At 41.3% G+C, this 13,031-nt stretch overlaps 2 protein-coding genes and 1 long non-coding RNA gene across 5 annotated transcripts in view; 1 reads left to right on the top strand and 2 right to left on the bottom strand.

The window, feature by feature from the left end:
- The window catches only part of LOC125572171, a 3,718-nt gene extending 3,318 nt beyond the window's left edge, over positions 1-400 (bottom strand). The window contains exon 1 of the long non-coding RNA XR_007313648.1: positions 386-400. This is a non-coding gene — a long non-coding RNA (uncharacterized LOC125572171). The remainder of the gene's footprint in view (positions 1-385) is intronic.
- Positions 1-11,059, top strand: part of LOC5503821 — a 24,772-nt gene extending 13,713 nt beyond the window's left edge. Inside the window, exons 2-3 of the mRNA XM_032372061.2 lie at positions 9,263-9,721; positions 10,237-11,059. Of these exons, the coding sequence (XP_032227952.2) occupies positions 9,263-9,721; positions 10,237-10,427 (650 nt within the window). The 3' untranslated portion in view covers positions 10,428-11,059. The remainder of the gene's footprint in view (positions 1-9,262; positions 9,722-10,236) is intronic.
- Positions 1,079-7,754, bottom strand: LOC116606770. Of its 3 annotated transcripts, XM_048732195.1 has the most exons (9): positions 7,582-7,747; positions 7,243-7,455; positions 6,582-6,641; positions 5,821-6,198; positions 5,438-5,542; positions 4,836-5,074; positions 4,444-4,622; positions 3,461-3,917; positions 3,192-3,219 (listed from the first exon to the last, which is right to left on the bottom strand). In XM_048732195.1, the coding sequence occupies exons 1-8, from the start codon at positions 7,598-7,600 to the stop codon at positions 3,515-3,517; spliced, it is 1,596 nt and encodes a 531-aa protein (XP_048588152.1). In that variant the 5' UTR covers positions 7,601-7,747; the 3' UTR covers positions 3,192-3,219; positions 3,461-3,514. The 3 variants fall into 3 exon arrangements, with proteins under 3 accessions (XP_048588153.1, XP_048588152.1, XP_048588154.1); XM_048732197.1 differs by lacking the exon at positions 5,821-6,198 and having other exon boundaries at positions 7,582-7,754; XM_048732196.1 differs by lacking the exons at positions 4,444-4,622; positions 4,836-5,074; positions 5,438-5,542; ... (2 more) ...; positions 7,243-7,455; positions 7,582-7,747 and adding exons at positions 1,079-2,324; positions 2,469-2,524; positions 2,647-2,817 and having other exon boundaries at positions 3,052-3,219; positions 3,461-3,561.
- Positions 11,060-13,031: the final 1,972 nt, after the last annotated feature.

Genomic DNA, 13,031 nt, shown 5'->3' with positions numbered 1-13,031 from the left:
ACCCTAACCCCAACCCCAACCCCAACCCCAATCCCAACCCAAACCCTTACCCTACCCTAACCCTACCCTAACCCTAACCCCAGCCTCAACCCTAACCCTAACCCTACAACCCTAACCCTACAACCCTAACCCTACAACCCTAACCCTACCCTAACACTAACGTAACCCTAACCCTAACCCTACCGTAACCCTACCCTACCCTAACCCCAATCCCAACCCTTACCCTACCCTACCCCTACCGTAACCCTAACAATACCCATACCCTACAACCCTAACCCTACCGTAACCCTACCCTACCCTGCCCTAAGCCCAACCCTAATCCCTAACCGGTCTATTGGTCTACCCCAACGAAACTAAGGCTATGAGGGACCCCACTATAGTTTACCCTTTTTTAACTTTTTTGGGGTAAAACTGAAAACGGGGTGTACTCTTCTGTGTTTCTACCCCAACGAAACTAATGCTATGAGGGATCCTTATGGCCTTTTTTTAACTTTTTGAGGGTAAAACTCAAAACGGGGTGTACTCTTCTCGGTATCTACCCCAACGAAACTAAGGCTATGAGGGATCCCTATAGTTTTCACTTTTTTGGGGGTAAAACTCAACACGGGGGGGGGGGGGGTACTCTCATCGGGGTCTACCCCAACGAAACTAAGGCTATGAGGGACCCCACTATAGTTTACCCTTTTTTACTTTTTTGGGGTAAAACTGAAAACGGGGTGTACTCTTCTGTGTATCTACCCCAACGAAACTAATGCTATGAGGGATCCTTATGGCCTTTTTTAACTTTTTGAGGGTAAAACTCAAAACGGGGTGTACTCTTCTCGGTATCTACCCCAACGAAACTAAGGCTATGAGAGATCCCTATAGTTTTCACTTTTTTGGGGGTAAAACTCAACACGGGGGGAGGGGGGTACTCTCATCGGGGTCTACCTTAACGAACCTAAGGCTATGACTGAACGCCTCTGTCAGAATCGGTGCTGGAACGCATAGGCGAACAAGGAAAGAGAACGGGCTTGTCCGCTCTGGGGCTGGGGTGGAGCTTACCCCTTATCGCCTATCTCTAAGCCTACAACCTACCCCTAGTTATTTTTTTATTAATGTTTAAAATGTGAAATTGACATTACACTGGCGACATTTGATTTTTTCACTACTTTTAATTATAAGTTCTCTCTGTTTGATAATCCCAGCCTCGCCGGATTAATATAAATGTGCTACTTTACAGTTACAGTTACATGCCTATACAATCACTTTTACCTAACGTTGCGTTGGGACAGAAATGATATCCCGAAGTAAAGAGTCCTCGTTCTGTATCGCGATAGGACACACATCCCTATGTTCCACTGAAGATTTGCGTGTGCGCATATGTTAGCGAGTAAAAGTTAGGGACGACTAACAATTTGTCTATTCAGCAGGTGACCCCGGCTACAAATTTAATGGAATTCTACCATAGATAAGTTACCATATGTGGATTTGTTAAAGCCCTCGTAACGCCATAACGCCTCGCAAAACGTACGCATGTTTTCTGTTGCACATAACAGTACTAGCGCGCCGTGATTAGCCATATGCGAGTGACTATCAAAGTAAGCAATTTGAGTGCCGCTGATCACGAAAAGTGCAGACCTACAACTTATCGTAAGGCAAGCTAGATTGAAAGACCCCACAGGAGGAACGGCATTTTGTAACTGATATACGATTGTTGTTTCCTCGTGCGGATCTTCTAGGCGGACGGGTAAGGTCTCACGAATGGAGCAGTCAAACCATGGTGCGAGATAGCCTGCGGCTTCCTCTATGGAGAGGTACCGCGTGGGAAGGCTGCTCCTTTGCAGGTCATAAATCCTGTTTCCCTGCTCGATACCTACGCACATTGCAGCAACGTTACTTTCTGGGAGCAAAGCGGACGGACGCGGGAGCAAAAGAGATTTGCTCCAGAAAATATGGCCAATTACCAAGGCAATTACGCTGCATGCACTGCTTCCGTTTCTACCGTTGAATGTTCCTTGACTTATTGTTTCAGGGAAACACCAGGCGTGGACGCCTTGGCCTAAGTCTTTAGACTGTATGGCTGTAGACGGAATTGCGTCGTCTCCTTCGTCATCGCTACTCTCATCAGACTCCTCTTCGTCATCTTCTTCCTCCTCGTTTTCTTCTTCATCAGGCGTCTGCAGAGTGTCACGGAACTCCTCCAAGTCTTCATTTAGTACAGGGGCAAAGGAAGAAAACCCTGGCGAAATTTGCCGCATCGCAAATTCGATCCCTTGTTGAACCAGGGCCAGCTTTCCCCTGAGGACACCCTCTCTGAGGAAGTTGGATTCGTAACGTCGTCTCTGTCGATGAAGAATAGTATAATAATGAATTTACAACATAACAAAAATATATTGATATATTGATATTCAATTGCTCGTCGAATTCGAATTAGCGCTAATATTGCATTACATATGCATTTTGTTGGCTGGATTAAACTTGATCACCTGTTGTGGGGGCTCAGTTGTGATATCTATCGGCAAAACCTGGTTGCCTGTGTCACCTGTTAAAAGAAAACAAGCATATTTAATTTCACTATTGGAAACATTTTTCAACATTTATCATTACTTCTTATCAATGTAGCATTTTTGGATTACAAAATCAATTCAGGAAAGGCGATATTACCTGCAAGAAAGTCTTCAAGTTTTTCTTTTTGCAGCTCCAACGACGGTAACAAGTTTCTGCAGTAGTAAAGCAAAAAGGAGCGCATCTCCCTTTTCACCACATGTCTTTCCTCGGTATACCGCCGCCTCTCCATCTCTAAGTCTACCAGAAGACGCTTGGTACGCACTGGAACTAGAAACGAAATAGACAAAACAGAAACAAAAATAAAAATCAAATGCCTATCACTGCGTTCACATTAGCGCCGTAACATATCTAATTATCGTGTAAAAATAAAACTTGTTTTGATAATAATAGAAGCAAATTAGCCTATTCAAATCCAATGTGGATTTCCTTGCGTCCACTTGTCTATATAGGGCAAGGCTAACGTTTCGCGTCTTGTATGAACTCAGTATGAATATATCTTACTTGCTGAATCATCCTCATGCCTACCGCACCACGGAAATTGGCCGACCTCCATTTGGCTCATGGATATCTTCCTGCAGTCAAGCTTCTCCCAAGCATCTACCAGGACAGCTGCCTCTGTTTTTGTTTGCGATATTTTTTTGCGCAGTTTACTTCTTTGCTTGCCACTATCTAAAACATAAAAACACAAAATACAGAACTTTCTATTCACTTTTAAGCTTTGTTTGAAAGCATGGGACATTCATAAAATACACTCAAAATATTTTACTGCTGATAAAGTAGTTTAGTCCCTGAACTTCGCTGTCATGCTCCTGCTACTGTGTTGTACATGCAACCCAGAGGAGTAAAAGGGAGTCCAGGAATGAACTATTAAAAGTAAAACAGCCTTAAACGCCGCTACTGTAGTACAAACCTGTCATCTTCGACATGTTGTAGGCCGCCTGGGAGATAGCGTAGTGGGCAGCAACTATCCTCTGTTTGAGATAGGCAAGAGTTTTGCCCTTGAGCCGGGTTTCGGTTTTCGGTTTTTCCGATTTAGAGTTGGAAAGAGTGAAGAAAAGGAATACTCCCGTAAAATCCTGGATCCAACCATAATGTCTCGAGAGTACAGGAGAACAGAAATAGAACAATTTGAAAGTAACACTTTAACACTGTCAAGCCAGTATAGTACTTTAGTCAAACGAAGATTATAGGAAAAGCAATGAACTGAAACAAGAACGCCATTACTGCACTTGTAATGATCATCCCCAATGTTAAGGTTTGTTGTATATACCTTCTTCGTGGGGCACTGGTACACATTTTGCAAGTGTGCATCGACCTTTACGTTATTGGCAATGAAGGCTTCACCGTAGTAACTGTCTGCTTTACGTCTACAAGAAGGTCCAAGTTGTAAGGTCAGCATAATATATAGTGTTACCCAAAGTTCCATGTTGAACGCCCACCAGTGTCGTCACATAAAAACCAACAATGATATAAACGTTTGGCCGTGGCTATAAAAAACCGTGAAGAAGCATGTATGCTGTCATAACTGGCAGCTGTTTCGGTCTTATTGGCAATAACTGAGTGCAGAACCACCAGTAAACAGAAGAGCAGATACCTTTGCCCAAATGAAAACTGTAGTTAGCTGCACCAATATACAGCTGTCCAGCCATGGACAGCTTGTATGAGAGCTACAGTACCTCCACTACCACTATAAAGTAAAGTAACTTTAAAGCAGAAACCAGCTACTTGCACTATTATGCTGGTTATTTTAATCTAAGCTTACCATGTTTTAATCTGAGCTAATCCAGCTCCTTTGCTTTACTAACTTAAATGTTGTGAACTCAAAAGTTTTACAAACATAGAATCAAGTTGTACATTATGAAGTAAATGAGCTTTGCACAAAACAGTACTCACTTTCCTGCAGATGCGAACCGGTAAAGCTTCATGTTACCATCAACGTGCATGGAATGTGGCAGGTCGTCACAGGCTGGGCAGGTCATCCAGTCAAGTTGGCGGATTTTATCTATCTCAAACTGGCAATATTTCCATTCACGGAATGCTGTCCGGAATGTCTGTGGATTGACTGTGCCAACCTACAGAAGAGATAACACAAGGACTGTATTGGCTGGAATAGGATACATTGAAAACTACCACAATAGTACAGTGTAATCGTCAATCAGTGGCATGCCAAATGCATCTTCAGTAACTATTTTGTCATATGATGATATTTATGTTGGTAAAAAAGTCTTGTTGTGACAAGATATGATAGAAAACAACATCCAAAGAGTGGATTTCAATACACTTACTCGCCCTCTACACTTGGAGAACTCCTCAAGAGATTTGAGAAAGGCCCTTTCTGAGATGCCTGGCACCTGCTTCTGCAGCATGTCCCAGTAGACAAAGAGGCTATCATCAAAGGCGTAACATGCACCGGTAATGCTCCCTGGCCAGAAGCCGAGCTGCACAAGAATAATGGGGTGGTTACCCCCCCATGTCTTATCACAACTGGTACAAACGTATCTCAGGTTATTCAGATCAAACCGCCCTAAAAACAAATAATAAAAATATTTAAAGTCATTTTAAATGCACATTTTCAATGCACATATCTTTAACAAGTTACTGGATGGCAACAGTTTTGAATTGATGGTAAACATACAATCTCACCAAAAGTTATTTTAGATTTGAAATTATAATATCATAATCGACTGCATAAGGAATTAAGTCAGAGCGATGTGGATAGAAGGGCTCAGGAGTCTGTGAGAAAAAGTGGACCCCAGGGGAAAATGAGCATACTGTAAGTAAGTATCTATGTTGTCAATGTACAAAGATATAGAATATTTGACCTTAGATTAAATAAATGTTCATGACCTGTAAATTGTATTAGCAATAATGTAACAATGCTATATACCTTTCATAGTCACAACAAATATATGTGATTCAAGGAATCCAGCTATGCAGCATTTGTGGTTGCACTCAGGGCAATAGACCTCATCTTTAGTAGGGATACTTTTACCTTAAACACAATGTAAGCACCACAATATAAGCATTAGAATAATACTGTTAAATACTTTGGACTTAAATACTTAAGGAAAACTGGTAATGGAAGAAAACTTTTCTCTGAAGAAACAACATTCTGTTCATTTACTGTATTGATCTGTTTTTGTTTTGTTAAACATACACTGTACAGAGTGGCTTAAAGAAAACTACAAAGACATACACTGTAAGGCAAAGTAAAATATTAAACACACTACAGTAAATAATTATTTCAGCCACTTTTACTCTCATGCTTACTCTCATTTTTCCAGGTCTCTGAGGTAGTACACCATGATAAGCAGGGCACTATTGGAACATAATGGCCCTTCACCAGTGCCTGTCTGTCATGGAATGGACTGCTTTTATGTACAGATATATCACACTCAGAACACAAAGCAGTTCTTGGTCCACAGTCTGAGCACTGTATACTTGGCATTTTATTAATACAAAGCATGCATGTTTGGCTGGGCATTACTGCAAACGACTCTAGTTTAGCATTGAATAGCTGAGAACGCAGAGATTCCCAGCTTTCTTGTAGTGTGATGGATCTTTCGCTCCAGGAAGGCCTGTGCCTGCTCTGTCCCTCCCAGTTTCTCAGCAGTTCTCTTGCTCGGCTTAAAATATCCGTAAAATCATCTGCTTGTAAATACAAATACAAAAGGGTAAGAGGCACACTAAATTTAAAGGTGGGGCTGTATTTCTCTATGCATTTAGTAATTCAAATTCTCTGTTTTCATCATCTGCGAGTTTTACAGTTATAAGGTTTGGATTTTATGTAGCCCAGTGCCATATCAAATTCCACTGAATTTGGTTTGGTGAGCAAGACAGAAAAAATCAAATTATGTAACAGTTGAACATAATTACAAAAAAATAAAAATAAAAGTTAAATAAATAAATAAATAAATGAATGGATGGATGGATGAATGAATGAATAAATAATAAATATCACCATGTCTTTCTACTGCAAACTATTAGTAGATACATTATTGATGCATTTGGAATAAAAAATGTCTGTTTACCTGACAAATCTGCATTTTCTCCATCATTTGGAATGCAGTGTTCTGCTGTCTCTTCAGTCTCTGTAAGATTATATTGATTTATCATAAATATAAAGTAAGCTTATAAATGTTACAGTAGATTTTTAGCACCATTGACACATACTGATAACAATGTCACATTTGATAAAATCATGTTGCTGTGTCAGTCCCTTATGCTTTAAGTGCTTCAGAGCATGCACGTATTGGTGCCATTCAAGGATTGTTTGAGTGCTTGCAGCCATGGAGAATAGATTCTACAGAAGACTTTGTGAGACTTGATCTTTGTTTCATTATAGCGCTTTAATTATGTAAATAATACTTGAAAATGTGTTATAAAACGTTATAATAGTTCTACAGAAGTTCCGTGGCTACCGCCACTTCATCATTAATATTCTAGCGCTTTATATCACCTATATATTTCAAGTGGTGATCCTCTATTCAACTAGCCTGCTGACGGGAAATATTCAACTTGAAATAGCTTTTCAAGTAAACCTCCAGCCCAACTTGTTACAAAAACCAGCACAGTAGATACTATTAGGGGGAAATAACATATTGGCAGTAGTAATGTTTTACAGGAACAACAAATAGACAAGATAAAAAAGTGTTTAGACTGAGCACTCACACATTCATCTTGACAACTAACCTTCGCCAGAGACGTCAAACTCGGGGTTCAGCCTCTTTTCTTTAGATTTTTTCTGACCTTTATACGTCCCTTTGTTATTTCTGAGTCCCGTGGCTGGATCGGTAGAAAATAAAAATCGAACCGGTTTCCTCTTTCGCTTTGATTTTACTTCTTGCCGATCAAGCAAGTTTCTGCCTTCTTTGAGAAGTTCTTCTACGGATTTCTTTCTTTTACCTACAAAAAAATAGACGAGGAGGTAAAAAAAAATCGCCAAAGGCTCCCATCGTTTACACATCTCCAAAAGAGCCTTTGATGATGGTCAGTAAAAGCTTAAACAGCGCTGAACTGCGTCCCACTTACCACGAGATTTGGGCGCCATATTGGATGTGTGATACCTAGACGCTGCGCCGAACGCTTTATAATTCACTTGTCCATGCGCATGACAATGAATTAATGACTATCATTAATTCAGTGGTCAAATAACATTTAAGGATAATCGTTAATTCATTCTCGAGACCGTGTTGACCATGAAGGCCGAAACCTAAACTCGGCGTTCCACAGGAACCCCGAGTAATAATAATAATTTTATTATATCTATAGCGCAAAATTCATTGCCTATATGATCTAATGCGCTTTACAGCAACTAAAAATTATATATGTGCTAAAACTAAGCTAAAACTACTAACTATACTATACAAACTATAATAAAAAGATATATCTAAGAAAATATACCAAATTAAATGAATGAGTCGTGGTAGTGCTTGACTGGTTGCTAATGTGGATATATATTCGCTTACCTCTTTCTTGTTTTTCGTTCTTTCCAAGATGAGAATCTTAGCCTAATCTCAAGATCGATCCCGCCCGTTTAAGTTTCTAATCGGGTTACCTGTGGTTGGTAAGAGGCTGGTAACTGGTAAGACGCCACAGGAAACCCCAAACCCCGCTTCCTCGATACCATCTCCGAGCACAGGAAACAGAGCTATTGTATAACATTAATCGCACCAGTCTAATATATGGCGTTTCGTGTGCTCGTAGATGAGGAAACGGGAGAAACGAAACACGCTTCTCCCAATCAAAGCAAATAAGAGGTTTGCCTGTGATGTCATAGCTCTTGCACACCACAGGGAGCCCGAAGAGACCATTTATTTAACCCTATTCAGGCTGGGCTATTTTGAACAGTCTGTGACTAAGGGGGGGGGGGGCCTCCGTATTTCATAAACCGCTTAGGCTATGACCATCAAACTTACAGACATTAATCATCAGCATGCAAAAAATCGCCACGCCCTATTTTGGGTGTGGTAGAATCGGTTATGACGTCACAATGAAGTCATAAATACGATGTCTAGATATTCTTTCAAAAATTATCAGATATCGGGTTGAAATCATTTTACATGATTAAGATATGTCAAAATCAACCTTTTAACGGCTTACAATGCAAAAAGGCCATAAAAATGTTTATAATCATTTTTTAGAAGAATTTCCGCCATCTTGGATTCTTATGATTTTTGCAAAAGAAAAAAACATTATTACAAAGAAAGTATTTGAATGCATGTATTACTGCCCATAATAATGATAAATGCATAATATTAGCTTTTATAGTGTCATCTAGTAAATCTAATGACATTTTTAAACAGTTTTGAGAGAGCAAAATTTACCCACCCCTCTCCCCAAATATCCGAGGTTAAAAATAGCGCTGTTGTGAAACTTGTCACCTAAATAAACTTATAATGCCAAAAGAGGCATTTAAATCTGAGAAACAGGACCAAAATATAAAAAAAAAAATCTCTACCGTTATTAGTTTTTGGGAAACCTGTGTGAAAAAAGGGTTACCATGGTAACATGAAGCGTCTCCTCGACATGTCAATGGCATCAAAACGTCCGCAAATAAATTTTAGGAAAAGTTTTAGTCTCTTAGTTTCTATGGTTCAGAATTTATAGCAATTTTCCCAGAGGGGAGGGGGGGGGGGGGGGCTCAAAGAGCTCTAGTCTGAATGGGGTAAAGGCAAAAAATAAAATAAATTGTGATGTGTTTTATTTCAAGGCTTACTGGAAAATGAGTGCAGTCCCTTGATCTTCCCAATGTGTAAATCTATTGGTTACAGTCACACCAGCATAAGCTTGTCAACCCAACTCAAAGTCTACAATATATTCTACGAAAAAAACTTCACAAACACTTCAGAAGACGCTGTTGTAAAGCCAGGCTCCACCGTCGACAATTGGCAAGGATTTTTCAAGAATTTTTCCCAGTGCTCTTTAAACTTGAAGAAGTTTTTCTGTGGTGATCTCTTTCCGCCTTGCTTTCCCGATGAGGGTCTCCAGTATTATACCTTATGCCAGTCGTTCTGTTATGATATTAGTGTTAAATGTCCTGAGGTGCTAAATACGGTGTATGGCCCGTGGTTGTCGGGATGCGAGCTGTTAGCATCAGGTAACACATCGCACGGGTACTGTAGAACATCGTCTTGGCCACCACCCATGACATGGCTCAAGTGGTTTCAAGGTAAGGGTCGTTCTAGACGAGGGGGAGGGGAGGGGATGGGGGAAGGGAAGGGGAAGGGGAAGGGGGAAGGGGAAGGGGAAGGGGAAGGGGAAGGGGAAGGGGGAGGGGGAAGGGGGAAGGGGGAAGGGGGAAGGGGGAAGGGGGAAGGGGGAAGGGGGAAGGGGGAAGGGGGAAGGGGGAAGGGGGAAGGGGGAGGGGAAGGGGAAGGGGATGGGGGAAGGGGAAGGGGAGGGGGAGGGGGGAGAGGAGGGGGAGTGCAAGGGCAAGGTCAAGGTCAAGGGCAAGGGGTGGTAATTTGGGAAGAAATAGCATATTTGGCGTGTTTGAAGCAGTTTCTAATAGAGCGTGGAGTAAGAAGTATTAAGCGCTCAGTTCACTTGTCGTTTACTGTAAAATATGTTTCAGATAATAAGTTTTGGACTACTATCACCTTAAGACCCCCTAAGGGATATCAGAATCAAAAGAATAGTTACCTATTTACAACCGTTACCTAACAGATATTTGTTTGCTTAAAGATTACCAAATGCCATCACCGCCTCCTTCCCAAAACAAGCCAGCAGTCCAAGTGCTTGTAGTAGCGGTAGCAGTGATCGTACCCATAATCCTCATCGTGCTTATCATCCTTGGTGTCCTGGCCTGGCGCCAACACAGGCTACCCACCATTTGTTTGAGAGGACAAGACAAGGAAGATCTCGTAAAGGCTTAAAAAATGAACATGTTTACATTAATATAAATTACTATAATAGCTGAGGAAAACACATCGAACAGGGGTAAAGGTCGTATCTCTTAGGGACCATTCAGTACCTGACGTGGTCACGCGAGGAAGGTGGGGGGAGGGGTACAAACTCTTGGTCTCCAAAAAGTGAGCCATTTCCTGTTGAAGGGTCTTCGCAAATACTATCCTTATTCCATATGATACCTTAGACCCCCTAAGACTACCTAAGACTAAAAAATCCTGCTCGGTACGCGCCTGGCGGTAATATTCATGAGTTCAGTATTATGTACAGGATGTACAGGCTAGCAAAACAGGGATAAAAGCAAAAGCCAAAATAATCAAAGCCAAAGATAATCTCAATTTGCCATGATACATCAGTAAAAAAAAAAAAACTAAAAACACCCTCACCAACAAAAAGCAGCTGAATAAGATATGGGTCTTTTTTCACGTCTTTTTTTATTATTTTTTTAAATTGATTGTTGTTATGCTGTATACCTATTTTAATTAATGCAAATCGATGTATCGCAGTGGTTCATGGGTAAGGTATAAATGGCTGAATCCTGGTCTCAGATCGCCATGTGAACGTTAAGAGGTACATAAACAAGAATGCTAAAGCTTTCTAATCGACTCTCCGAGTGAAACCTTATTTAAAATAGGCGTATATCGCTGTGGAAAGTCTTTCTGTAGCTTAAGGGGGTTGTGGGAAGATGAAGAATAGACCCCGCGTGCTTGGAAAAAAGGTTGGAGAGCGCGCCTGGTCTCCGTCTTTCTTCTTACCCGAAATTCACGCTTTCTTTCTTTTTTTCTTTATATTTTTTTTTGGCGGGACGAGAACCCCTTGAAGGTATGTCGCTATGCGCTCCGTACAGTGACAAATATCACGCACTCTCCGAAAGTAGCTTTGTCGTGACACCCGTCACGACAAAACCTATTGAAAGGGACAAAGGGTCGGGACCCTTTGTCGTGTAGTTTCAACCTCGGCTTGAGTCGTGTTCAATAATGGCTGCCTTTATCAAGTTATCAGCATTCGTAGTGTGTTTATGTTCTCTGTATTGCTGTATATCAGGTCAGAACTGTGTTGCATTACCGGGAACTCCACTTGAAGGCTGTATGTCCGCCGGATACAACAAATCATTCTCACTGCCTTCAAACCTCTCCAAGCTGTCGTCGATCTGAGATAGGACTTCAGTCGTCGCATGGCACTGAACGACAGAACAATATGTTTGGAAATCATCTGTGGACTACCATGATTAATAGGTTTTGCTCCCAATCATATATATAAAACTACGTACATAAAAATGAATGAGTAAACATTTGATTTTTTTTACCCTCGTTATGCAAATAAGATCACCAATTTTTTTGCAGTCCAGTAACTGCAGGCCTAGGCTGCGTACGCCCCTGGTACCCATAATCCTTATCGCGCTTATCGTGCTTGGTTTCCTGGCCTGGCGGCAACACAGGCTACCCATCTTTTGCCTAAAAGGACAAGAAAAGGACGATCTTGTTAAGTGATGGTATAGTCAATAAAGCATTCTTTAATCCAGAACAATCTTCGCAGCGTTCCAAAGGAAACCAGAAAAAGTTAAATTCATACAAGGGCGTTCGGAACAGAGGTTGTTTGGTAAATTGATTTAGAAATGACAAACAACGAAACTCCCTCCTGATTTGGTCGAATTTTGCCTTGTTTTGCGACGCGCTCCCCCCTGTTTATGTAGAGTAGATAACCGGTCAAGTTACGTTGCGTAATCCGAGCTACTACCCCGTGGCGCGCGAACAGTCACCGACGCGATATACGAAACGTTCCCGACCTAAGAAAAATAACGGGGCATGCAGATTACTCAGAATCCATTGCGCGAACATGTTGGCATGGTCCAATGGTCCAAATAATGACAGATGGGTTGTTGATCTCCTTGGTGGTCGTAGCACATTTAGAGAGGTGCTTTGCACGCTTTGCACAAATCCACGGATTTTCACATTTTCAAACGAATGATGGAGGCTGCTCGAGTTTGTGAAGATCAGGAAATATGTAAAAGGTAATGTATCGCAAAGAAAAATATGAATTCTGCTAAGTTATTATGCAATAGTTATTTGTTATCTTTATAGGCTAGATTGTATTCTGCGAGATTATTTTGCTGTAGGCAAAGATTCCGTTATTCCGTTACACTGCAAATGAAAAGCGTATTCGGCTGGAGATAGCCATGTCCCGACGGACATTAGAGTGGAGGGCAGAGTTGAACGGCGAATACAAAACTGACGAAATTAAGAAACTTGTTGACGACGGCTTCTCCCAGTTCACTAAGCAACGCCAACGACATCTGGAATCTCATGTGGGAAATAGACAGGCTGTCTCTCTGCCCAGGACTCAAGAATGAAAGATATATCCCACTTTCGAACGCCCCTGGGAAAAAAGAAAGCTTGTTAAAGGATGGCACATCGACTTACTGGTTTTGCAGGAGGGGAGCCACTTGCACGGGTATAATGAACCCCTATGACTTAACACACGCTTGTAAGGAATGTATTAAAATTCGCAATGTCCTCAATTTAGCTGTTATACGCGCGCAGAAGAGAACCATTGCCGTGGAAGCCAGCGGATTT

This window comes from Nematostella vectensis, chromosome 9 (genome assembly GCF_932526225.1).
Source record: "Nematostella vectensis chromosome 9, jaNemVect1.1, whole genome shotgun sequence".
Lineage (NCBI taxonomy): Eukaryota > Metazoa > Cnidaria > Anthozoa > Actiniaria > Edwardsiidae > Nematostella > Nematostella vectensis.
This window is presented reverse-complemented; position numbering and strand designations above follow the sequence as displayed.